The following is a 27,778-nucleotide window of genomic DNA, read 5'->3' as shown; positions in this document are numbered from 1 at the left end:
GCCTCACTTAAAATAAAAAAAAGGGATTAAATTTTGAAAGGCCCCAAAGAGGCGTGGGGATCCCTAACAGAGACCAAGTATATCCTTCCTCTCCATACACAGATGAAATTGAAGCCTAGAGAGGTGAAGGTACTTGTTTAGGATTACATAGATTATACATAGGAAAGGCGGGATTTGAATCCTTATTTTCTGATTCGACCACACAGCCTCACAGATACTATAGACCTGCCGGAAGGAGAATGACCGGTATGGAGAGCTAAGGACCATTTAACTAGGCTGGCGGCACCAAGACATTGAGTCCCTTGCCCAGAGCCCAACAGCCCACCCGGCACAAAGGACGTATGCCTCTGGAAGACTTTCACCACCCTCCACTTCCTTTGCCCATTTTCTATCCTGCCTTTGGAAACTATTGTCTCTGAGCAAACCCAGTTTCTCTTGCAGTCTGAGAAAAGTAATCCATTACAAATTGCTTGGGGTTGGTCTGTGGACTAACCCGGAGCTGGTCAGAGACAAGACGAGTGAGCAGATTAGCCGGAGAGGTGAAGAGGCGCTCAAGAGACCGTGCACGGACGAGTAGGGGACGAGTGGGGAAGGGTAAAGGCGGGGGCGTGGCGTGGGCAGGGCTTAGACTGTGGAAGGAGGAAACTGCGGGCGGGAGCCGTCCGTCACTACTCCCTCAGACCAAGACTGTGTTGTTCGTGGCAGAACTGACAGCTGTGCGGTTGCAGCCTCAGGTTGCGGAAGATATTAGAGCTCGGATTCTTCTGCTCTCCAAGCCACTGTGGGTCACCATAATCTCTCTCTTGCGCTCACAACATGCCCCTGAAAAGGTGAGTGAAAAGAAAGGAGGAGGGTGGTGGGACGAGGGCGGATAGGGGAAGAGAAGGGTCACTGAATCAGGATTCTCAATGCCTGCTAAAACTGTATAACCAGCCCACTCTCCCACCTACACAGCCCAATCGGGTTCTCCCTGGGAGTTGGAAGCCGCCCAGGTGCTTTGGGAGGGAAGAGGGCAAAGAAAGCGGCGGCACCAGCGGTTCCAGCCCCCCCTAAGGACCCCAAGGGGGAGGCGGCTGAAAGTGACTGATCGTTAGCTAAACAAAATTACCTCAAAAACTTGTCGGGCAGGGCAGGCTGGGTAGCCAGCCCTAAGTAGGAGACCGGGAAAGAAAAGAGTAACTTGGGTCACTTGCCGGGGTCTAAGGCGTTATTAAACAAGAGCCAGCTGTAGACCCGGAATGGGAGCTGCTGCATTTAGCTGACTGGGCGAGAGATGGGAGAGAAAGTCAGCTCTCAGAGGCATTTCTATAAGGGGCACCCCTAGGCTTAAAACGAACTAATTATTGTAATAAGGTGTTAGCCAAGGAAATTTAGTAATGAGGGAAGAGTTTCTGCAGGAAGGCTACCTCGCAGCAAACGTTTATATCTGAGTTTCAGCACATAGAAGACTTTTTAAAGTAAGTATCGGAAAGGAGGGATGGGTATGTGACGAGGGAAGAGTAGCAAAGTTACACTCGTGTCACAAATGGATATTTTACCAGAAATCCATAAATGAAGGTAACTAGACATTCTCTAAATAAGTAGTAGAAAGGCATCACGCATAACCTGCCGGGGGGGGGCGGGGAGTAAAAAGGCAGGAATTAAATGTATTGTGCAAAACCACGATCATAAAGATTTCACTTCAATGAACTACTGATTGTCAACTTCTACTTATATGCCTATGCTCAGTATATGTTATGTGGCACAGTGGAGGAGGAGTGGGGGGATGAAAAGATTAATAAGTTGTAGCCCCTACCTTCAAAGAGGAGAGTTAAGATACAGGCCCACAACTGTAATATAATGCAGAAAGAAACACCAAAAGAGAGGTTCCCCAGAAAAGTAAGCTATGAGAGTGCAGGGAGAGATCGCCTTTGACAGGAGAGATCAGGAAAGGCTTCATGGAGGAAGACAGTATTTGAACAGAACCTGGAATGGTGGGGTAGGTTTTTTAGCAGATGGATAGGAGGGGGGTGGAAGTGGCCTGGCAGATCGGGAGAAGCCCAAGCAAACACATAGAAGAAGGAAAGCTAGGGACGGGTTCCAGAACTGAGAGAGAAAACCAGTTCGTAAGATCATATGTGGAAAGTGTTGAATACCATGCTAAACAGAAGCAGAGAACCAAGGAAAATCTTTGAGCCGGGAGTGATTTAATCAGAGATATGCTTTAGGAAAATTAATAAGGCAGCCCTATTTGGGAGGAATTAAAGAGGAAGGCGACAGGAGACAGGATTCTTATTATTTATTATCTATTAACTCGATTTTTTTAAAAAAGTGTTAAAATTGTTTTTTACATGTAATTGGGAAAAAATGTTTTGTTTTGTTTTAAAGAGACTTGAAGTAGACCTGCCAAAAGGTAGATAAAAGCCTGAACTAGGTTGATAGTAATGGGGCCAGAAAAGAGGGGAAGGACAAGAGAAACATTGCTAAGGGATGGACTTCATACGTCTAGGTGAATAATGGAAAGAGATGGGAGGAAAAAGGAAAAGGGAATTAAAGATAGAAAAAAAAATTTTTTACAAAATAATTGTAAAAGCCTTGATGACTGAGAAGATGGTAGTGTCCTTAAGAAAAACAAAGAAGCCAAAAGGAAGAATAGGTTGAGGGGAAAATAAAAAATTCAATTTAAGACATTGAAGTTGAGGAGTAGGCAAAAATCCACGTGCGGTTGGGGAGTGACAGATAACTTTAAATATTTTAACAGCTTAGCATATCTCTTTATTACATATGTAAACACATGCATACTGTCATGAACAGGGCTAGCTATAATAGGTCCCCTAATAACATTATGTTGTGAATTTTGTAAATTTCACCAAATCCCCAAATGCCACTCCTATACAGCTTAATTTTTTTAACTTTCCACTAACCTGAAATTCTAGAGACTTTTGATTCTAGATTAAAACTGGAAGGAGCCTTAGAGATCATTGAGTCCAGTCCCCATTTTACTGAAGGACAACTTACCTAAGGTCATCTTTCTCCTCTCCATAAAAACCTATTCCTTTTTCTCTCTGGACCAGTGACTCCTTCATATACCTGTTTGTTTTTCACACTTGAATGTTTAAATGTTGTAGAATTAGAACTAAAATCTTCTGACTTCAAATCTAGAACATTTCCCCTTGTTCCTTCTTTTAATTTTCACTGCTTCTTCTTTTCATGTAAAGACCTTACCTCACACTTTAGTGTGAATTATAATCCAATTGTTTTTCTCTTAATATCATATGAAGGAGTGGGAGTTTTGATAGGGGAAGTGAAAAAAGGTCATTTTGAATTCAAGTATGAGGAACTGGAGATGGAGAGCAGAGGAAGAAGAGAGGGGGAGGGAAGTTTTGGAGATGCCAGAGAGTAGGTAGTAACTGGTGCTTGAGGGATGAGGAAGGGGAGGAGAAGGGGATGTCTGAAAGAGACACTAAGCACAAAAGATAAATGTTATTTACTTCACAATATTTCTTCAAAACTGTCTAAGGTAACAATATTTCAATTCTGCATCCTATACATGTGATGGCCCTATTTGAGACTACTGGCCAAGATCACATATTGATTCTATGCTATATACAATTGATGGGTTGCCACAATCACACATCAAAATTGCCCAAAAGGAGGTATGACTAGAGAAGGAAATGAGCCAGTCATGTATTGGGAGTTGAGGCATAGCTCATGGACAGCATGCATTCTCCACTGGTACCCATGCAATATCAAGAGGTCTAGTATATGGCCCCCAAAACTTTGAATATACCCCTTGTAAAGTAGAACATAGGAGGACATGGGTAAGGGTTACACAAAACTGGAATGGGTTAGAATCTTCATCTGCAAAGATTCTGAGAGCTGAGAGTTTAGCTTTTATTTTTTTAAGAAAGATTAGGACTGAGGGAATTAGCTGTCATCTGTGAGGGGACTATGAAAGTTAATTGTTTTCTTGTGAGAGGATGTTAAGATACATTGTGAGTAAACTGCATTTAACTCATTTTGTAAAGAGATATTATGAAGAGAATTCCTGAAACATTGGAGTTACCATTCTAATAGAACAGTTGTATCCAGAATTGAGGAGTCAGTAACAGTACTGAATGACAAGGGCTGAATATTCCATTTCATGTCTCTTTTTTTCTGCCTTTTGAAGAATTCAAAGGTGACTCTGTGAACTTTGTTCACAGCAATACACTGTAAATATTAACGTATGACTGTATTTTTATTTGCTACTACAAAATTGTATGTTTCTTTAAAGTTATAGGACTAGGAGTATAAGACAGATGGGAAGGTTGCAGAGGGAGAGAGAGAGAGAGAGAGAGAGAGAGAGAGAGAGAGAGAGAGAGAGAGAGAGAGAGAGAGAGAGAGAGAGTTGAAAGTGGAGAAAATAGTTTTCTCTGTTCTATTTATATACTAGAGTGAAGGCCCAGAGCTAATGGATTAATTAATGAGAGATGGTGTATACTATTAATTTATAGGCTTTATCAGATTCAGGAACTGAGGGCTAATAAATTATTATAATCATGCATAAAAACATGCTAAGATATTAATTTGGTCAACTGGGCCTTCACTGCAGCAACACAATCCCTTCTACTCTTCCTTAATTGATTCTCTACCCCCATTCACCACAGCAGCTTTTGCATTCATCTGTCCTCAAATTTTCCATGGCCTCTTTTCCCCATACCCTCTCAGTTAAGAATATGCACATATTTCTCTCTGTCTCTGTGTCTATCTCTGTCTCTCCCCCCACCCCATACACACACACACACACACACACACACACTTAATGCCATTTGATTAAAACATCCTCTTCTCTCCTTCTCATCTTACATCCGTCCAACAGAATCCTCCACTATGTTCCTTCACTTTGATGACCCTTCTACTTGTCAAGGCCCTTTCCTCCACCCTTGAGCCATTCTTCTACAGCAGGTTGTCCCCTCTGTCATACTCATACTGTCTCTAATCTTCAGCTTCCTCCTGTCTACTATCTCCTTACCTGCTGCCTATAAGCATGCCCATATCTTACACATCCTCAGAACCACCTCATTTGATCCTACTTTCCCCTCTGGCTATTATCCCACATCTCTTTCCCTTATCAGCTAAACTCCTTGGAAAAAAAGCCATCTACAAATTGGTACCTCCACTTCCTCTCCTCTTACTCTCTTCTAAGTCTTCTGCAATGTCTTCTAGCCTCTTAATTCAACAGAAACCATATTCCCCAAATGATTTCTTACTTGCCAGACTTAATGGCCTATTCTCAGTTCTCATCCTTTTTGGCCTCTCTTGCAGTGTTTGACACTGTTGAGCATTATCTCTTCTTTCTAGGTTTTCCTGACACTGCTTTCTCTTTGTCCTCCTCCTAACCTGTCTAACTGTTCCTTCTTAGTGTCCTTTGCTGAATCTTCATCCAGGTCGTGCTCACCATCTGCAGTGTAAGAACTCTGCCTTGGGCCCTCTTTTCTGTCTATACAATCTCTCTTGGCAGTTCATTAATGCTCAGGGGTCCATCTATCATTGTCATACAAATGTTTCCCTGATCTGTAGTCAGTCTTTAGTCTCCTGAGATCTAGTCTATCATCATTGCCTATTGAATAGATAGCCAAAAGTGAACTATTTTTTAAAATTTTTGAATTTTTTCCTAAAGTATTTCCCTCTTCCAAACTTCCCCATAACCGTTTAGGGTACCACCAGCTTCCCAGTTACCTAAGTTCATAACCTTAAGGTCTTCTTCATTTCTCCTCTCTCAACACTCACATATCACATTTGTCACCAGATCTTATTTCTCCCTTTACAATATCTCTTCTATACGTCCCCTTCTCTCCACTCACACAGCCACTACCCTAGTTCAAGCCCTCATTACCTCTCTCCTACACCATTATAGTAGCCTACTAATTGATATCCCTGCCTCACATCTCTCTTGACTTCAATCTACCATTCATATAGCTACCAAAGGGATTTTCCTAAAATGTAGGCCTATAGTGCTCAATAAACTACAGTAGCTTCCTATTATCTCTAGGATCAAATATGCAGCAAATCTTTGCATAGCCTGCCTGATTTCCACATTTCCCGTCTTCTTATACGCTGCTCCCTTCTGCCAACCCCTAATTCTTTTTGAAATTTATTTTATTTTTAATTTATAGAACAAAACAAGCATTTCCATAACATAGTTTAATAAAAAAGATAAGTGCACATGAAACTGCAAATCTATTCCTTTTAAATATACAACAAATTTATCATGTATTCCTTCTTTTTCTGTTTTTTCTTCCCTCTTCCTCCCCGAGTCCTAGAGATGGCCACCATTAGACGCAAATAGATGTGTGTATATACACACATATACATACATATGTATGTACATATATATATACACACATATACATACATATATATGTACATATATATACACACACATTTGTGTATATATGTATATGCACACACGTATATACACCTGTATGCATATCTATACATGTGTATATGTATATGCGCGTATGTATATGTAAAATTATTCTACGCATACTTTTATTTATTAGTTCTTTCTGTGGATGCAACTAGAGCCTTTCCATGTTGTTTACAGTTAATTTGGGTATTTATAATAGTCAAAACAACTTCTTTGCTCAAAGTTGTTCTTAAAACAATATTACCCTTACCGTTTACGCTGTTCTCTTAGTTCTGCTCATCTCTCTCTTTGTTATTTCATGCAAATCCTTCCATGTTTTTTCCCCAATCCCCAATTCTATGACCCGGACATACCAACCTACTTGCTGTTCTTGAAGATAAGATTTTGCCTGCTGTCTTTTGTCATATTCCTCATGCCTGGAATGCTCTTCTTCCTCAGCTCTGCCTCTTCGAGTCCCTGGCTTCCTTCAGCAGCCTGCTCAGGTATCAGTTTCCTTAGGACACCTTAACCAATCCCCTCAAATGCTAGAGCTTTCTGCCTTAAGGTTACCTTCCATATGCCTATATATATCCTGTATATATATCGTTCTTTACATGTTTTCTCCTCCATTCAAATGTAAACACCTTGAGGGTGGGAACCATTTTTGTCTTTATTTGTAACCCCAGTGTTTAGCACTGGGTCTGACATGGATTAAGCACTTCATAAATGCTTGTGGATTGGTTGAACTTAATTCATGACTGCGCTTTCCTGAGCTTCAGTTTCTTCGTCTGTAAAATGAAGGAATTGTACTAACCAACTGTAGGGATCTGGCATTCTATAATTCAAATAAAGCTAAGAAATAATATTAGAGTTCTTCCTGTGCTGTTCAGGGAATGGTAATGATGAAGTTTTTTTCAGACCACATTATTGAGCCAGAGATCTCACTGATTTGTAGAAATTATATTCATAGGCTTAATCTTTAATCTGCAGCCTTTTATTTAATTTTAAAGATCAGAATACTGAGGAACACTATTCTCATAAGCCCCAGATATTCAGTCTCATATTTCTAAGCGTTATTTCAGTGCTCTTTCATTCCTTCTCAAATTACAGTATATGTAATTATGTATTTATGAGCTGTGTCTGCCAGGTAGAATGTAAGCTTCCTAAGGGCAAGGTCTGTGATAGATTTAGTCACTGAATGCCCAACAAACACCTGCTCCAATGCCTGTGCAGAGTAGGCACTCAGAGCTTACTCATTTGGGTTGGATTAATACAATATTTTAATAGTGGGCTAGGTTACCAGAAGTACACTCGGAATAAGTTCACAGGTGGCCTCTTCATAGTTGATTTTTAAAATCCAAGTTGCCTTATTACCAGGTGCCTCAAAGTTTTCTGTTATTGGCTACTATAAAACAGAACGTAAAATGCTACTGTCTTTTCCACCATGCTCCCTCTCCATTTCTCCTGACTAGGACATTTAGTTATCCTCTTGATGGAGAAATAACCTGGAAATATGTGTTTGTTGACTCACAGAAAATGAAATTGCCCGTTTGTATCTCCATATAATGTAAATATGCACACCTACAAAGTCAGCTTTTATGGTTCTTAGTTTCCTTCTGATGTCACATAGTTACTGATAGCAAGCATTTACATATGCTTTAGGCATTTAAGGTTCGCAAAATGCTTTACAAATAGTATCTCACTTGATCCTCACACCAACCCTGGGAGGTAGCTGCCATTATTATCCTCATTTTATTTTACAGCTGAGGAAACTAGGCAGATAGCTCAGGGTCACACAGCTAGTAAGTATATGAGGTTGGATCTGAAGTCAAGCCTTCCTGATTCTAAGTCCAGAGCTCTATCTACTGCACCACTAATGTTTCTGTTATTTGCTATTTATTTTATTATAGTACTGGATTCCTCTTGCTCCTTTTTGGTTGTCTGAGAGCTGGTAAGTCCATAATATTTCCATTGGGATCTGTAGACACATAGTAGTAAAAGAGATCATTACCCAAATCTCCCCACTTTTCCATAGCAAAAGTTGCTTAATCTAAAGCTATTTCATTTAACCTCTAGTCTACCTTTCTGTCTTGCTGTTTGAAAAAACAAAACAAAACAAAGCAATTAAAGTCAGAATTTCAGCCTAGCCTCAGCTATTTCCTCAAGGCAAAAACACTCATGCTTTCCTAGATTTTGTAATTCTTACATAGGTAAAAATCCATCTCTGCCTCAGGTGAAAATGCAGCAAATATGCCCCTCCCACTCCATTTATTCATTTGAAACCTCATTCTGAAATCATTAACCTATAGCTTCTGTTGCTGCCTTTACCATGGCTGTATGCTCTATATATTACAGGGCTGATCAACCTGTTTATTTCTAAGAACTAATAACTTCCACAAAGTGCTAGAAAAAAGTCCCTTAATTGTCAAAGCCAGCTGCATATTGTCCTCTGCTTGGATAATAAGGGAGAATTCTAAAAGTTGTGTTTCTTTGTGGTCCAGTTCAGTTAACCTATAATTGTTACAATTACTTCTTTTTTAAACTTCTATGCCAAGCAAGTGGGGAAAAAACCCATAACCTATATTAATAATGCTAGGCATTTCATGACTCATCATCAAATTATTATATCCACAGGAAATAATCACTTATTTTAAATGTGTAATCATAGAAGTTTTGCTGCAATCTTGTATGATTTTATTCTGTTTGGGGATCAAAATGTTTTCCAGTGAAATAGATCTCCAGTTTTATAATAATTAATGTAATTAATTTTCTAATTCATGATAAAATAAGGTTCAATATGAAAAAATTTAAGTTTCAGAGAAATTTTTCATAATATGCCGATTCCATAAATTGAGTCACACTACATTGTAGTTATAGGTTTCTGCTCAGGGAATGGTTGAATAAATATGGGCAGGATCATATGTATTCTGAGTTAATAGCTTCCTTTGGCTTATCCTAATCATTTCTTTATATCAGGTTAAATAAAATCATTTAAATTAAATCCAGTATATGAGAATGGGCAATTGACCATGAATCAGGGAAACTTCTAACAGAATTTTGAAATGGTTTTTTTTTCCATTTTGTTTTGCAACTGAAGTAACAATTGAACTCTGTTCTTGTACACAGAGTCAAGCAGTTTTCCTAAGTAATATTTAAAACATTTGTTACAAATCTAAGCAGTGAAAAACTTCATTGTAATGTACACATAAGGTATTATTAACTTTTTTCCCTTTAAAACCATACACTGAGCTCCATGTAGTTCTAATTCAAAGGCCAGGATAGACTGACTTTATGCAAATTATGAGATAGGTAGTATTGGTTCTAGCTGCCTTGTTCTGCACCCTCTTCCCACCTCATCTTCCTTACACTGTAGTACTCAGAGTTTTCCAAATCTGCCTTTAAAAATTGGCTCACATATTCTTCTTTCACACTAAGGTATAAATTATTGAGACCCACTTGAAGTAACAGCCCTCATAGCAAAGTCTTGAGCTAAAGGAATGAAACTCTGATAGACCTCAGATAGCAGCTAAAAGAGGAAATGATGAATTAGGGCATCTTCCTAGGATCCCTGACATTATATCACATGAGCACAGCCCCTCCTCAGCCTGCACAGAAAGATAAAAATGGGAGTGGTCTAGCCTTACCAAAGACCAATACAACATGTATCTCCATGTAGAATTTTCCTGCAGACCTTCTTAACTCCACAGGAGTAAAAGGCATTTTATTTTATCAATAAAATAATACATGCCTTCCCCTCCTCATGGTGTCACTGTGATAGAGCTGTAGAGCATAGGGTAGAAAAAGATGGTAGTATCACTAGTGTCTTCTTAGGAGCCACATAAATGAAACAAACAGACCTGGATGGGATTTCCCATTTTGTCCTTGCTCCATACTTTGAGGAGACCCATGAAATATAGAAAGAATCACTCTCATAGTAATGGCTATTGAAAAAGTACAATTTTTATACCTTTTTTAATACTCCTCCCCTTACATGAGGAACCAAGAAAAATGTATTATAGATTCTCTGATGAGTTTAGAAGTGAGAAAATAAATCTAGGAGACAGTGAAGGAAACTGAAAACCTTATAAAAATGGGCTCTTTCCTAGACCACACTAATCTATTTTATTTTGAACATTATTGTATTCTAATTCATCCATGAGTTGTTTCAAAAGCCAAAAATATAAACTTTGCATATTATTATTCTATATGAAAATGAACAACAATAGAAAGCTACTAGATTGTACAATTAGCACAGTGCCTGACACGTGGGAGGCACTTAAGAAATGCTTATTCTCCCCTTCTTCTCCATTGTACTTTTAAATATTATTTATATAGTCTTTTCGGTGCCACCATGTTTTTAGTTTCAAAATGTGAAAAAATAGTCAATGTAGTGATTTCTAACTCTGGCCTGGTTTATGAGCTATTTCTAGTTTTCTCAAGGCATGTCACAAAAATTTAAAAGAAATTTTCCAAACAAAATTAAAGTTAAAGCACATACATAGGAGAGGAGATCATGTTTTTACAATGGGAGTACTACTACCCAGTAATTACTTGTTGCTCATTAAGAGGAGATTGAGAATCTTTCTAATTCTTTTAAGTTTTATGCAACTATGTTTATCATATTTTGCTCTAGAGAGACCCATCTGAGGCTTACTCTTATGTATGCTAAAGAAAGTTGACTAATAGGAGACCACAAAATATTACAAGGACAGTGAGTCAGCCCAAAGGGGTTGGAAATCATTAAGGTGTTAATGTAGTTGGTTAAACACATGTGTCCATAGTTCTTTGCAATGAGGAACATAATATGCACAAAGTTGAACATAAGTGATCACTAGGTGTACTATTATTTGTATTTAAAAATACAAATTTATACCCTCTGCAGTGGCAGAAATTTCACCTGATCCTATGTATTTCAACAATCCTTTGTGGTTGTTGTTCAGTCTTGTCCAACTCTTTGTGACTCCATTTGGGGTTTTCTTGACAAAAATCCTGGAGTGGTTTGCCATTTCCTTCTCCAGATCATTTTACAGATGGGGAAACTGAGGCAAGCAGGGTTAAGTGATTTGTCCAGGGTCACACAGCTAAGTGTCTGAGGCTGGCTGGATCTGAACTCACGAAGATGAGTCTTCCCTATTTCAAACCCAGTACGTTATCTACTGTGCCACTAGTTACCCCAACAATCCTTTACTTGTCTTCAAACTTGTCAGTTCTTGACATTTTTAGCCTATAATCCTCTCTTGGCTATTGGAAATAATGTTGGGTTAGAAGTCAGGTCCCCCCCCCTTCCACTAGTTAGCTTTATGACCTTGAGCAAAGGATTTCCAACTCCCTGGAGCTCTTCAAAATTGGGAGAGGGAGAGATTAGACCAGACTGATCGCTAGGATCCCTTCCAGATCCAACTTTATGTTGTACCATACTACTCTGTTTCTCATTCACTGAACATTCTCCTTGGTGCTACTGTTAACTTTGAAATTCTTTTTCTGAGATTATTAAATTATTCAGTGCTTCTGGGCAATAAGTTGATAATCTCTATTTAATTGCTAAAGTGATTGTTACCTGGGGAAGGGAGGATATAAGTATCTTCTATTAAGTACAAATGTATTGTAGTCACAAACATTATTTGTAAAATCACACTTGTGAATACATTCACAAAGAAGATAAATAACTTGAAAGGCTAAGAGAAAATGTTCATAAATTAATTTTGCACTCTTTTTGTCTTTGCAGCTATAATGGAAGAAGTACATGGTATGGTAGGCGGCAATGTTGACTTAAGCTGCATTAGTCCTGAAAGAAAACATTTTGATTTAAATAAAACACTCGTTTATTGGCAAACAAAAAACAACGTACTTCTAAATTCATATATTCCTGGAGAAGATACTTCCAAATATATTCACTTAAAGTATCAGAACAGGACATCACTGACACTTGAAAAAATGGAAAAAGGCGATTTTTCTCTGCATTTGTCTAACATCACCATAGAAGATGAGCTGGAGTTTGCATGCATTGTTGTGAACAAATCTAATACTGAGTTTTTTTTCACATCTATAGTAAATCTCCGTGTGGCAGGTAAGGACACTGGAAATAGAGAAATTTGATTCTTAGCTGTTGTGATGCTGTGGGAAACTATTTTAATCCAATAAGACTCCATGATTTTATTGGAAGAGTAGGAAAGCAGTGGGGCCCAATGGATAGCATATTGACCTTGTAGTCAGAAAGATCTGACTTCATATCCCACTTCTAATACTTATTAGCTGTATAATTATGGACAAGTCAATTAATTCAGATTTATAGTTGAGTCATGGTCTCTTTTGGTGGAAAGAGTCCACACCCCTATGAAATCAAAGATCCTTTTCTTTATGATGTAGTACATTATTAACATATTTAAACTCTTAGCTGACAGTAGATTTTGTGAGTGATTATGCCCCCCCCAAAAGCCAATCTTGTGGCAATGAACTTGAATTTGTCTATCCTTAGAAATTTTTTCTTTTTTCTTTTTCTTTTTGGCAGTTGGGGTTGTTTGGTCTGAGGCCTAATTTGAACTCAGGTACTCCTGACTTCAGGGCCAGTACTCTATCCACTGCGCCACCTAACTGCCCCCCATCCTTAGAATTTTTACCAGGACCATACTTAAAGAATTGTATAAGGCCGTCTCATGATAAGATATCAGAATAAGAGTTTAGTGAAACTCTTGGGAAAGTATGTCAAACAAAGCCTGCTATCTACTGATTCACTAGTTTTCCATCCAGGAAAAAAAAAAAAGCTTAATTTCTACAAATAGCCAGGATTCCATTTAACTTGACAAAAAAAAAAAAGAGAGAGAGATTGGTTGAAAAAATGTTAGAAATAGAGCCAATTATATTATGAATTTTTTTTCCAACTTGAATTTTTCTTTTCCCTTGACTATCTCGAGTAGATCAAGTGTTGCAGGAAAAACCATAACCTTGCCATTCTTGTCCATCCAGTCAATTAGTATTCATAGAATCATAGATTTTGTGGTAGAAATGACAACAGAAGTCATCTAATCTAACCCTCTCATTTTACAGAGGAGGAAAATGAGACCCAGAAAATTAAACAGCTTACCCATGATCAAATCAAGTCAGTCAGGCAATAAACATTTATTGAGCCCTTACTATGTGCCAGGCACTATACTGAGTGCCAAGGACCCAAAAAGAGGCAAAAGGCAGTCTCTGCCCCCCCAAAATTCACAATTTAATAGGAGTGACAACAAGCAAACACATATGTAAAAATAAGCTATGTATAAATAGGAAATAATTAAGAAAGGGAAAGCATTAGAATTAAGAGAAGTTGGGGAACATATTCCTGTAGAAGACAGGATTATAGCTGGAACCTAATGGAAGCCAGTATGTGGGGATGAGGAAAGAAGGCATTCCAGGCCATGATACAATAAAAAGCTGTGATGATGTCTAACCAGTAATACTTAGCACAAATCAACCCTCTGCATTTTTTCTTAGTATTTATTAGTACTATTTAGAAACAAAGATGATTTGTATCAATTTATTCTGCCTCTTGCTCTTTTAGTGAAGTTATTAAAAAAAAAAATCTCAGTATCTTTGCTGATTCTCTGGGATTTTCTAGGTAGACTATTAGATCATTTGCAGATGGAGATGATTTTCTCTCTCCTTTGCCATTTTACTTCATACTTAGATATTTCAGTATTAGAGGGGAAAATCAGTAAATACCAAGGAGGTCACTGAAAAAATACCCTCATTAAAGAAACACTTCTGTAGTATTTGTTGGCTGGGGAAAGCACCAGGTCCTGGGGGATGGTGGAGCCTCCTGTTGCCAGGTGTTTGGGGATTTTCTTTCAGGCTTAGCAGTACCCTGAATAAAGGGTACTGTCTTCTTTGTTCAGTTGTTTCAGTTGCATCTGACTCTCCTTTACCCCATTTGTGATTTTCTTGGCAAAGTTAGTGGAGTGGTTTGTCATTTACTTCTCCAGCTTATTTTACAAATGAGGAAACTGAGGCAAATGGGGTTAAGTGACTTGCCCAGGGTCACTTAAGTATCTGAGGCTGGATTTGAATTTAGGAAGATGAATCTTCCCAACTCCAGGCCCAGCACTTTACCCACTGCCACCTAGCTGCCTTTTTGTGCTGACATCTCATCCCCTAGTCCTACTTAGTGTTACCTATAGCCCAATACCCTGGGAAGTGTTTCCTCCTTGCAACAGCTCCCTAATAATTTTCAGAACCTTGGTCATATCCCTAATATAATCATTTTTTTTCCTTCTCTAGCAAACTATAGTGTTCCAATAGTAGATGATAAGACCAACAATACAGAAGTCATTTTCACCTGCACTTCCCACAATGGTTTTCCAAAGCCAAAGGTTTACTGGGTAAACAAAACAGATAATAGTTTGCTTAATCAAAGCCTACAAAATGATACCTTCACCACCAATGAGAAAGGCTTATTCAGCGTCTCCAGTGTGCTGAAGATTACATGGACTCCTAATATCAGTATTGAATGCTGTATAGAAAACGTGAACCTACAGCAAAACCTAACAGTTCAGTCAAGTAAGTTATTCATTGGTCAGATGGGAAAAGTGTGCATTTGTTTTTCATTAACCAAACTATACCCCAAAAATAATAGAGGAAGAGTATGTGAGTGTAAACAGAGTGAACTCTTGGAACAAAGGAAAAATTATTTTGGAGCGAAGAAAACCTTGCCATCCATAGGTAGTGCTTTCCCCTCATTGGCAGTCTTCAAGTAAGGGAGGGGAGGTAGGTGAGGAATAAGTATCTATTGAGCACCTACACCTACCCTGAGCCAAGCACCATGCTAAGCACTTTTACAAATATTGCCTTATTTGATCCTCACACCAACTCTGTGAGGTGGGTGCTGTTGTGATCCTTATTGACATTTGAGGATGCTGAGGCAGACAGAGGTGATGAGGCTTGCCCAGGGTCACACAGCTAGTAAAGGTCTGAGTGCCCTGATCTTTCTGATTCCAGACCAAGCACTCTATTCACTGAGATACCTTGCTGCCTCTAAATAGAGGCTGAATGACTACTTGTTCGTGATGTTAGAGAAGGAATTCTTGTTCAAGTCTGGGTTGGGCTCCATGAATCCTAAGGCTCCTTCAGACTGTTGAGAGTGTGATTCTATGATTTCCAAAAAGAAATTCTATAGCCACTCAGCCTACAATTCCAGAATTGTCATATCATAGTATAATAGATTTAGAGTTGAAAAGTCGCAGGCTCCAGAGAGTTCAGTTTACTTCAGTTACTTTGATTCAGCACTTAGTAAGTGCCAAAGTCCTGAACTAGGCCTGGGAAACTGCAAATAAATCAGATACAATCCTTGACCTTATATAAAAAACCTCATATTTACTGATGGGTCAAAATTATGTTTATGAAAATGCTGATGGGTTGGATCAGTGATTCATAAAATGTTTCCATTCACTTGATTTAAATTGTTCATTGAATATCATTTGAAAATAACAACAACAAAAAAATTCCATTGATATTATGCCATTCAGATGTGAATCTAAATCCTTGTCCTAAAGCACTAGTTGTTGTTCAGTCATTTCAGTTGTGTCTGACTCTTCAGGACCCCATTTGGGGTTTTCTTGGCAAAGATACTAGAGTGGTTTGTCATTTCCTTCTCCAGCTCTTTTACAGATGAGGAAACTGAGGCAAACAGGTTTAAGTGATTTGCCCAGGTTCACAAACTAGTGTCTGAGACTAGATTTGAACTCAGGTCTTCCTGACTCCAGCTAGGCACTCTATCAATTGTGCCACCTAGCTGCCCTGCAAAGCAATAGTACAATCTTTATAAAGAAGATCTTATGCTTAGAGCTGGAAGGACCATCTAGTGCAAACCCCTCATTTTATAGATACAAAGGAAATAGATACAAAGAGGTTAAGTAACCTGCACAAGATCACACAGGTAGTAAATGAGTAAGACAGGATTTGAACATAAGTTCTTCTGACTCAAAATCCAGTGCTTTTTTAAAGTGTACCGTATAGGAATATGTACGGATGAATAGTCATCAGGAATGTTACAGGGAGGGTTCTTGCTTAAGTTGAATTTGGACTAGATGATTCTGGGGTCTTATCCAAAGCTAAGCTTCTATGATTATATGTATAGTGGTGCGATTTACTAAAGTGCTCTCTGCCAGATTACATTTGACCTACTGAATAGTCAGTACCTAAGGAGAAACTGTTTCCACTATTCACAGCACCTAAAAGCTCAAATTTTTCAAAGCAATCCAACAAGTGTTCCAGGATATATGGTTTATTCACAAGCTGGCTTTGTAAGCTACATTGGGGTTGGAGAAAATTTTCAGAATGCAAAGTAAATCTTAAATGGCAGGTTATAATTATGCAGATTAAACAAACCACAATCTGCCTTCTATGCCCTTACATGTATAGAATGTTTCTGGAGGAAGTCATAAAACTGTTCTGACTGGGTCTATCACAAGTTTGTTATCTAATTTCAACTGGGTCCTCACTGGGGCAAAACAATCTTTTTGCTTCTGCCCAATTAACTCCCCAGCTGGGGGAATCACACTGTCCCCAAAACTTTTCTTATTTCTTCAAGCATCCCATGTTACCTCCCTCTTAACCGAGAGCCTGGTCTTTTATTTGACTAAGAAAGTAGAGGAAAATTTGCTGTAAGCTCGCTCTTATCTCTATTCTACATCTCAAAACCCCTTAAAACCTTCCCTTATCTTCCTTTGTTAGGTTTCTGGTTAAGCCTTCACCTATACTTAATCCCTTAAATCAACCCATTACCTGAATTAGCTTGCCTTTTCAATAATCCCTTTTTACTTTCTAATTTTCAATCCCTTCCTTCTTTTGGTTCCTTCCCTGCTAGCTACAAACTTCTCCCATACTTAAAAACAAAAAACTTCACTTGACCTTTTATCCCCTTACTTTATTATCCTTTATCTCACTTTCCTTTCATAAACAGACTCCTAAAAAAGCTTCCTGTACTCATTGCTTCTATATCATCTCACTTCTCTACTCCTTGCTTCTAATTTCATCACACAACTGAAACTGCTCTTCTTAAGGTTACCAGTTACCTAATTTGCCAAATCCAAAGGCCCTTTCTCAGTTTTCATCCTTCTTGACCTCTCTGCATCATTTGATGGTGTTGACCACCTTCTACTAGATACTACAGTCTCCCACTTCTCCTACTGATGAGGTCTAGAGGTTAGGGGTCCTGGAATCCCAAAATCATGACAGGTGTGTCCTGCCCAAAAGAATTCGACCCAAGCCTTCTTTCAGCCAAAAACAAGGTTTATTGGAGATTCGCCATATTAGCTAGGCTCTTAAGGAATCTGAGTATCAATGGGCTATTGGTTATATTGCGAAAACCTGTGCATCTTAATGGAGACAAGATAAGAAAGACTGTGGGAGGGATCTAGGAGGGGCCAAGTAGTCTATGAGGTAATAGAATTCCAAGGAAATGGAGCCTAGGTGGGATTAAGGGTGGAAAATGGCTGGGGACCATAGGGAGGTAAAACAATAGAGGGGAGATTGGGTATAGCCACAATGAAAGGCCAGTTGATGGGATTGTAGCCTCAGGCTAGAGATTTAGCCCAGTGGGAAAGTCTAGGGTTTTTCCTTTCTGGGGCCGGGATCCCAACCCATCCCTGCTTGTCTGGTTTCTCCTCAATATCCTTTGCTTGAACCTCACTCATGTCCTATCTGCTAACTGTGGGTGTACCTCAAGACTAGACCCTGGACCCTCTTTCTTTTTACACAATCTTTCAATGAATGACCTCATCAATGATCATTTCAAATGTTTATAATTTTCAAAAGGAAAGGTTAATGATGGTAGTGAAATTCTTTTAAATATTACCTTGTGATATGCCAATCTTAAAGATGACTAATAATCACAAGTTCAATATTCTTAAACTACTTCAGAAGCCTACAAATTGTTGTCCATGCCTCCATTGTTTCACATGTATTTTTAATTTACTTAGTTATGTTCATTTCATTTCCCACAAATAGAATGTAAGTTCCTTGAGGCTAGGGAGATTTTGAGCTTTAGTCTAAATCTATGACTATCCAACAACATCCTCCATTTGGAACTTTGTAGCTGTGAAATTAACTGCCGTACAACATTGTTTCACCTACAGTTCTATTTTCAGGAAATTATCTAATGTGTTAGGTGAGGGACTCCTGTACATATGTAAATGGATGTCAACCTTGTTTTCCGTGTTCCTCTTTTCCTATGGGATGCACCTTTTTTGTTGTTTTTTTTTCAAAAGAATGTGCATCTTAGATCTTAATGTTTTGTGCCCTCAAGAATAAAATATCCCCTCTCAAACTGTGAGCAATGATAGGAAAATTTTGGAATAGTGAAAAGGATTAAATGAAGAAAACGGTGAAATGCAGAAAGTTAGTTTTCTTAGAGCAAAGCAAGCTTTCAGATGTTTATAATTTTCAAAAGGAAAGGTTAATGGTAGTAGTGAAATTCTTTTAAATATTACTGTCTGATATGTCCATCTTAAAGATGACTAATAAACATTTCCTTCTTTACTTTTAAATCTCAGGCTTTCTCCTTTCTCCAGGCGGAAACTTCATTCGTCAAACAATCACTACTCCCCCAAATCAGCTTAAACCACCTGAGAAAACAACAAATACTGTCTTCTTTACTATCTTTGGAATTTTACTTGTGATTCTTCTGATTGTTGGGATTGGTAGTAGAAAGCTGTGTAAAAAGAAACATCGCTACGGAGATTACACAGGTGATTTAAAAAATATGTATTCTTTTTAATGCTCTAAGGTGTTTTTTTTCCACAAGGGTCAAATGGGTTATAAAACACTCCCTTTTCATTTTTTAAAAATAGACCTAAATTTCATATTCATGTAAAACAACAGTTTGCCAATACAGATAATGTAGGTGTTTTGTTTTTAAGAAAGTTAAGGTGCTGTTTGCAATCTAAACATCTTATTTCCTTTATTCCAACAAAGCATCCCAATCAAAATAAGGTACCATAAGTTGGTATCATAGCAATTGACATTCAGAACTGTAATTTCTAGATGGATTTGAAAAGTAATATGAATTTAGGAATCAGAACAGATTCTTCTCTAATGACTGAACATACCACATGTCTAAAAAAACTAAACCCCCTCTCAAAAGCAGGTTAATAATAATAGGAGTCATGCAAAAGAAACTTGGGAATCTTTGTAACAACAAAGAATATAGATTTCCATGCAATTTTGTCCTGATTAAACAAGTCCAGCTTAGTTAGTATATAGTTCTGGGAGAAGTCAGTTATACACCTTAAGTTACAATGGTCAATAGCAACTAATGTAAAAAAAAAAAAGCCAAGAAACAGAGTTCTAAGAAAATGCAAGCTCTATTTGACCTCTGGGAAAAGAGGTATGAATTCTACCCTGTCTAATTTTAAGGGAAGAGATTATCTATTGTGAACTTTTGGGAGTGAATAGGGCTAATTATTTCAGGTATTTTTTTTTGAGGTGACAGTAACACTCATGCTTACTATATATACTTCATTATTTGTCCTGGGGGAAAGGGAGAAGATATTAAAAACCAAGTGATTACATATTAGACACACCTGGCAAGAATCAGGATGGAACAGACAAAGCCTTTGTGGAATTTTAGTTAAGGTTTAGGTTGAAAAACAAATGCCATTCAGTCTAGAACTAAAGCTATTTCTCTTACAGGAACCGCCAAATACCTTACCCTCATACTATTTTTTTTTGCTTTTAGGCAATTGGGGTTAAGTGACTTGCCCAGGGTCACACAGCTAGTAAGTGTCAAGTGTTTGGTCTGAGGCCGCATACTATTTCCAAATTCACATATTTTACTTACCCTTGCAATAGCTTTGATTCCTTGTAAATAACTCCTAGAATTTTTTTTTCTATTGTGGCCTACTACGTGTGTAGACAATGGTAGAAAGGAAATAAGAAAGGAACTTGGACCAACTGTTGAGGTTTAGGGGCACTGGGACCCCAAAATCACAACACGCAGGTCCTGCCCAAAAGAATTTGGCTCAAGCCTTCTTTCAGCCAAATATAAGATTTATTAGAACATCCACCATATTGGGTTCACTCTAAAGGAGTCTGAACATTAGTAATCTATTGGCTAGATTTAAAGAATCTAAGCAACTTAATGGTGACAAGATGGACCTTATATACAGAAAGACTATGGGAGGGATCTAGGCAAAGCCAAGTAGTCTATGAGGTAATAGAATTCCAGGGGCCTGGACCTCCGAGATTGGAGCCTAGATAGGATTAAGGGTGGGAAGTGGCCTGGGGCCATAGGGAGGTAAGACAATGGAGGGCTAGGCTAGTAATAGAATTCAGAGATTGGACATAGCTGCAATGAAAGGCCTATTGATGGAATTATGGCCTCAGGGGAAGGTCAGAGACCTTCTTGATCAAGTGGCAGAATTTAAGGATAGTCCAAGGATTTTCTAGGGCTTGCAGAAAAATGGGGTCCAAATTGGGACAAAGGTCTCAGCTTGGGTGCATATCCCATCACCACCACCAATGTATGGTGGTAACCCCTGAACAAGGGGGCAGGTAATAAGGATGCAAATCTCTGAAACCAAGGTGGGAAAAGACAGCTGAGGGCCAAGAAGATCCAGGAGTCACTTGCATTGGATTTCAGTGATCAGGGATGTCCAGAAAAACTTCAAATCTAAAACTCATGGGGACCAAGGTAAGGTCCCTAGAACTGGCTCCAAGTGGAAGACAGTTGGCACTGCCAATTCAGCTAAGCCTAAGACCCAGGGATGGCTCTTTTTAAAGGCTTTGGAGACTCTACAGAGAATGAAGGACAGTACTTAAATGTATTCTTATGACTTTAGGATGAAAGAGACAATGTCGCTTTCCCTAAAGACTGAAAGTTTATTTCTGCCTTCAGTTCATATCCTTCCAGCAGCTTTCTTCTTCTATTATGAATTCTAAGTATTCCAACAATGATTTTCAAATACTATAGTCTCTGCCATAATAGTGGTTGATAACAGTTAACAGTATGTTATATGTACATTCCATTTATATGTAGAATTATTCATAATTAAAAACTTAAAATTTTTAAAATATCTATTCCCTTAAAATTAGTGATTTATAGTTCATATTAAGAATGAAATATCAAATCCGCCTCCAAAGAAAGAAGTGATGAAGTCTGAATGCAGATCAAAGCTAACTTTTTTTTTAAGGGGAAGGTCTGTGTTTTCTTTTGCAATGTAGCTAGTATGGAAATACGTTTTGCATGACTACACGTGTATCATCTACATCAAATTGCTTGCCTTCTCAAGGGGGAGGGTAAAAGCGGAGGAGAGAATTTGGAACTCAAATTTTTTTAGATGAATGTTCAAAATTGTTTTTACGTGTATTTGGAAAAGTACAAAAAAAAATTTAAAGAGTGAAGTAGCAATCATTGTTGGCAAAAGAACTTATTTGAATTTTTAACTCATTTAGCCAGTTGTCTTTCCATTCTTGGCGATGGTTGGAGAGAAATGACAAATGAGAGGAAAGTTATTCCAAATCCCCAACATGACATTGACATATAAAGAGTGCTAGCTGTAAAGGAAGAAGGAAGTTTTCTATGTGTCTATCTCTATTCTTATGATATTTCTAAATAGAATTTCTGTTTTAATAGGTCCCCAGGGAAACAGACAGATGGCAGAAACTACCGGTAAGGAAAAGAAGAAACTAAATAGAAACTAGTGTCACTTAGAAAAGTTATTTGCATATTAATTTTAAATCCTCACATCAGGCATTTTTCAACTTGGAAAAATGACTACAGTCTTAGGCTTATCAAGAATCCAGGGTTAGAAAAGTCATTCTTTTAGTGCTCCTTTTGCAATTTAAAAGATATGGTCATCTTTAGAAATAAATAGTTGTTCAATGAATAGTATGCCCTAGACAATCAATACTAGTACTTGACTGCTGTGGAGAGACTGCCCTTTTTCAAGGATAAATTCCTTTTCAGAAATGTGAAAACCTTCAAGTTAAAAATGAACTTAATTTACAATTAAATGAAGTCTAATTATCGATAAAGACATGACGAGAAATTATTTTAAGCACTATGGTCTTGATTTGAAATTCTTTTTTTTTCCCCAAAAGGAATCCTGTATCAGTTCTATCCTTGTTCATGTCACAGGAAAGTATCAGGACTAACGGAGCTACCCAGTAAAATGTCACTTTCTTTTGGGTGTTTCCTCCAAAGACCTTCCTTCCTGAAAAGAGATTACTGAGATTCTGTAAAGTAGGAATGCCTGCTTTAAAAATAATTGAGAAATTTTTTCTAAATTTCTAGAAATAAATTTAGAAATAATTTAAAAATAATTTTAGAAGAAATAGGCTTGGAGGGGGAGGACTCACCATCCAGAGTGCCATAAGCAATGAGGAGGACAATTGTCCTTTCATTCTCCAGAATACTGGAGAAATGATCAAGCTGAGGAATTTTTACATACTTTATAGCAAAACTTTTAAAGGACCATGTAAATGTGGATTATTACAAATACCTTCTCTGATGTAGTTGTAGAAAGGTACTTTTTCTACACTGAAGACAGTAAGCAAGTTACTGATGCCAAGGAATGGCCTGATACTATGTCCTCACCTTATTCTATGCCCTTCAGCCAGGTAACCCTGCTGTCAATGCAGTTACCAGGACCTTGTAACCTCTCTCACCTCTACAACCACAAGAGCCTGGGGAGTCAGTCTCAGGCAAGGAGAGTTGCTTCCTAGGTTGTGACCCAGAATCCACTTTCCTATAAATACAATGTAAATAATATTAATTTAATGTAATTTAAATAATGCTGATTACGATATTTAAGGCATGTTCGTGGTTGTATAGGCTTTTAAAGTATTCTAGCCTAGACCCTAATTGTTTTTGTTTCCGTGTTTAAGTGAGAAACTTCATTTCTAATTAAAAAAACATCCACAAAGTTCTATGGGCAAGTTGGAGATAGAGGATGAATATCAAATCCCAAAGAGCAAGTGACCCCATAATGATGATTTTTAAAAGATCAAATGTTTGGCTACCTTTGTAATATGTGCTTTGTTTTCAAAATATCTTCATTTGGGATTTGCTTGTGAGTGGACAGAGGGTTTTCATATGTAATGGCATAATCCATAATGGTCAATTCCTTTTCCTTCCAAAGGCAGATACAAAAGCCCTACATGGTACAGCGTATAATGCTAGACTTATTGAGGAAGATTATCTAAATCCTACCTTACATATCTGATTACATGTGTGATTCAGGATGATTCCTTCATTTCTTCATGTGTAAAATAGAGCTAATAATAGCCTCGACTTCTCATGACTATTGTGGGGCTTAAATGAGATAATATGGATAAAATGCTATATAAATACTAAATGGGAATCCATATGTATTTCATCTTTCTCCCTTTCCTTTTCTTTTCTAATCAAGAGTATATTTGAAAGGGAAGCCATCTGCATAGAAAACAAGACACCTGACTGTAAACTACCATATGACAAAGGCAATTTTGATTTGGCAATGCTTGACCAAAACTCCTCCTGCTACAGAGGGTGAAATGACTGACTGTCTTTCAAATGGAAAGAAGGGGAAGTGATTGCCTTCTACCTTTCTACTCACCTCTCAAAGAAGATTAAGAATAGCCATCTGAAGCTCGAAACACTGGGATGGTACCTTTGAGGAACTGGAGTACTATTATACTACTGGAATGTCATGGTGGTCACTTTTGAAAAGTACTGACTGCACTGATCCCAGCTAGAAGGAGAATGCAGCTAATTCAAGATTATTTTTTGGAGGGTCAACAGCATTCTGCAGTAGAAGAATCCAAGAAGGCTCTTCCTCTTTCTAACCATTAACTATTGACCATGATCGAAAAGGGAGGCAGTTCTGACTGAAGAGCAAAAGCTAGTCTTCAGGTTGTTTTTTTTTTAATTCTTTCCTTTCATCCCTCCATTCTATAAGTACCTATCTTCCCACTGGGAGCCCAGGCTGCATCTGCTTCAGCTCCAAGAATAACCAAACTATGCAAAACTTGGAATTAAGGCATTTGGGTATGGAGTTTCTGAAACGGGAAAAAGGTGACATACATGGCAAGGATGTGTAGTTTTAAAAGAATGTGATTGCACTGTACACTTTTGAGGACTGTGTAAGAGGAGATATACTGTGTGGCCTTGGGAGACAGCTACCCTACTATGGAAGTGATTTCTTATCTTCTATTCCCTTAGCAATACTCACGCTCTATGCCCCAGTCTTTGAAGATGCAATAATGTGTAAAATATGGTGAATGCCTCTAATCCCTGCTGCCAGAAAGGCTGAGGCTAGTGGAGCCATCTCTTTTATTGGGAGTTCTGAGCTATAGTTAGCTAAGTCAGTTGGGGTCTACACAAGTCTGCCAGCAATATGGTGAGCCTCCAAGAGCAAGGGGCCACCAGGCTACCTAACAAGGGGAGAATAGGTTCAGGATGGAAATGGAGCACATCTAAGCTGGCTCAGTAGGGCTGAACAATAGTGTAATTGAGTCTGTGAATAGCCCCTGTACTTCTAGTACTCTTCCCCCAAAATGGGACAAAAAGGAACGTAGGAGGGTTTTTTCGTTTTGTTTTCATTCTCCAACAGCCAAGTTCAATTAAGTCATTAGGCACTATAGTCCTAAAGGACTCAGATTCCTGAGGAAAAGAGAAAACAGACAAACAAGACAGAAAAAAGAGGGCCATCCATGGGAAGTTGGTTTTGTTTTATGATTAAAAGGTAGAAGTTCATTTTCTTCCTTCTTTTAAGAGAGATTGGAAAGCTCATCTTTTCCATGACTGTGAGTATTTTTTTAAGAAGGCATCCAAAATTTGTTAGTAAAATATGGACAAAAATTTTGGCACTGAGAAGGAGTTTCTCAGTCTTGGAAAAATTACAAAGAGGACCAAGTTTCTTTCATATTTACCTATGTCCCTCTGTCTATCTCCCTCCTCCCACCTGCCCCATGTCCAATGTAACTTTAAGCAATATGAAATGTCCCAGTGAGCATCCCACCCAGGTGTAACTGTAATGAGCCATATTCCAGAATTATCTATTCTCTAATCTAAAAATCCCTTTCCTTCAGTACTCACTGAATTCAGTGGAGAAACTAATCTTATTACAGTAATTTAGACTGACATGTGAATGATTTCCAGGCTTGACTCTCCCCAGGGATAGTTATTACTTTAAAAGATGGTTTTGTTGGTTTAAATGAATCCCCAATTGATAGTCTATGTTGAGGAGATTATATATATATATATATATATATATATATATATATATGAAGAAAGGCTTTGTCCTCCTGTGACCCCTTAAGTACTGTAGGCCAATACAACACTAGGAGAACATAGGTCAGCACCTTGGCAGCTGACTACCAAAGACTGGCAACCCTGAGGTAGTATGAGAAAACCATAATTCTCTGAGATTAGGATATTTTCTTTGAGCTTTTTTTGTTGCACGTTTTATGTCACACTGTATGTTTGAGGATTGATACAAGACGCTTTTTTTTTGCCTTTTGATGAAACAATCAGGGTTAAGTGACTTGCCCAGGGTCACAGAGCTAGTGAGTGTCATGTGTCTGAGACTGGATTCGAACCCAAGTTCTCCTGATTCCAAGGCCAGAGCTCCATCCACTGTACCACCTCGGGGCCCCTAAGATGTTATTCTGAGACCCACTGTTGGGGATTAGAAGGGAAATGTCAATAGTTAGAACCAAAATATACAAGTCTAATACTCATGGAAAGAGAAAATTATTCTTCCAGGATTTTTTCCACCTTTCAGCAGACATGGTATTGATACAACTTTGAAACAAATGACATTGGGGAAATACACAATTTAAATTTGGAGGGTTTGGAGAAGTGTGTATTTTCTTTTAAGAGAAAAAAAACCTCTCATAGTTCAATTCTTAAAGGATGGGGTATCATTTGGCAAATTCAAAATTCTGGGTGTGGCACTCACTGAAAATCAGATTTGAAACTTCAAATTTAGGCATCATAGTAGAATAGAAAGAACAAATAACAGGACCTGTTTTCAAAACCTTTCTTTTGTCATGTGATCTTATATGAGTCAATTCCCCTCTTTGGGCCTCAGTTTCCACATCGTAAAATAAGGGGATTGGACCAGATGACTTCTAAATTGACTCCCAGCTCTAGATCTTAGAATCCTCTGAAATTTTGTGCTTATTAGGGAGAGAACGAGTTGGAGTTCAACAAAGGGACTGGGAAAGACACTACAACATCTTAGAGTGTTAGAGACTTCATACTCTAGGATGGTTCTTGGAAGGAAGAGACTTCTTGTTGCTTTAGAATACTGGCACATTGCAACATGTAGGTGGAAATAGGTGGTTGTCTTATGTAGACTGAATAAGCTGGAGTTTAAAAAAACAAACTTGTAGGCAAGACAAGCACAATTGCTGCATGAGTTGCTTTTCTTCTTTCAGTATCATCAAAGGTTTCCTTTGTTTTCTCACCTCAGGGAGAGTAAACAGTGTTTAATGAGCCCTAATTTTCACTTTTTACAACTCTGAATCAACCAGTAAGTATCTGAGTCAAAGTTTTCCAAACATGCTGTCAGCAGATTCCACAAGTTGCTGTTTTATTTCTTACAGAATGCCGAGCCCTTTCTCAACCACTTTCTATGCCCATTTACTGGCATTATGAAGCAGCCTGAAAAAGATGCATTCCAGTGAGCCCTTCATATTTGCCTATTTAGAACTCATAGCTCCAAGGACTTAGATTGAGTTAGTGAGTGGTCTTTCAGTATTGTGGAGTGCCAGGTCTTATGTAATTGTCAGCCCTATTGAAAAGTAGAGACCCGATTCTTCTTTCCCAACATGATCAATGTGGAAATATGCTTAATATGATTGTAACATGTATAACGTATCTCAGATTGCTTGCCATCTTGGTGGGGGAGGAGGGTGGAGTGAGAGAAAAAAATTTGGAACTCAAAATCTTATAAAAATGAATGTTGAAAACTATCTTTACATGCAATTAGGAAAAAAAAATACTATTAAGTGGGAAAAAATTAAAAAGAAAAATAAAGAAAAAGAGAGATCCATCAACCAGCTATACTCATATTAGTATCTTCCACCGGCTCAAAAAAGCCATGCTCCCCCCGTTGTAAAGTGTTGGAAAAGATGGCAACTGATACCTTGAGGTACTCTTGGTCTGTGTCAGACTTGCATTCTGCCTTCTGTAGAAGGTTATTAGAGTTTTCTGAAATTTGTACATTTGGTCTCTGTTCTTTTTCTAGTGTGAAATGTTTAGATGTTTAAATGTTTGTCTTTTTACCATTGCAGGGGTGAGGGAGGGAAGTTGGAAGGGGATCTTGGTCCCATCTGTTTGTATTTATCCCATTTGGGGAATGAATGTTTCAAAAATTCACAGTATAAATTGCTTCATCTTAGATAACTTGTCTAGAATTACAAAATTTAAAAATTTTATCTTCAAAA

General features: G+C 38.1%; 1 protein-coding gene across 4 annotated transcripts; it reads left to right on the top strand.

Annotated features, from left to right (window-relative positions):
• The first annotated feature begins 647 nt into the window (after positions 1-647).
• On the top strand, positions 648-27,778 carry LOC110214884 (ICOS ligand-like). 4 transcript variants are annotated; one of them, XM_078146570.1, is made up of 8 exons: positions 648-830; positions 6,830-6,873; positions 8,281-8,321; positions 12,096-12,437; positions 14,627-14,905; positions 18,898-19,092; positions 21,978-22,013; positions 23,755-27,778. In XM_078146570.1, exons 4-8 carry the CDS (start codon positions 12,101-12,103, stop codon positions 23,763-23,765), a joined length of 858 nt encoding a protein of 285 aa, XP_078002696.1. In that variant the 5' UTR covers positions 648-830; positions 6,830-6,873; positions 8,281-8,321; positions 12,096-12,100; the 3' UTR covers positions 23,766-27,778. The 4 variants fall into 4 exon arrangements, with proteins under 4 accessions (XP_078002696.1, XP_020851646.1, XP_020851645.1 ...); XM_020995987.2 differs by lacking the exon at positions 6,830-6,873 and having other exon boundaries at positions 714-830; positions 18,916-19,092; XM_020995986.2 differs by lacking the exon at positions 6,830-6,873 and having other exon boundaries at positions 714-830.

Source organism: Phascolarctos cinereus, unplaced genomic scaffold, assembly GCF_003287225.1.
Source record: "Phascolarctos cinereus isolate Bilbo 61053 unplaced genomic scaffold, phaCin_HiC Scaffold_726;HRSCAF=1367, whole genome shotgun sequence".
Lineage (NCBI taxonomy): Eukaryota > Metazoa > Chordata > Mammalia > Diprotodontia > Phascolarctidae > Phascolarctos > Phascolarctos cinereus.
The sequence above is the reverse complement of the archived record's forward strand: the minus strand, read 5'-3'. Positions and strand labels throughout refer to the sequence as shown.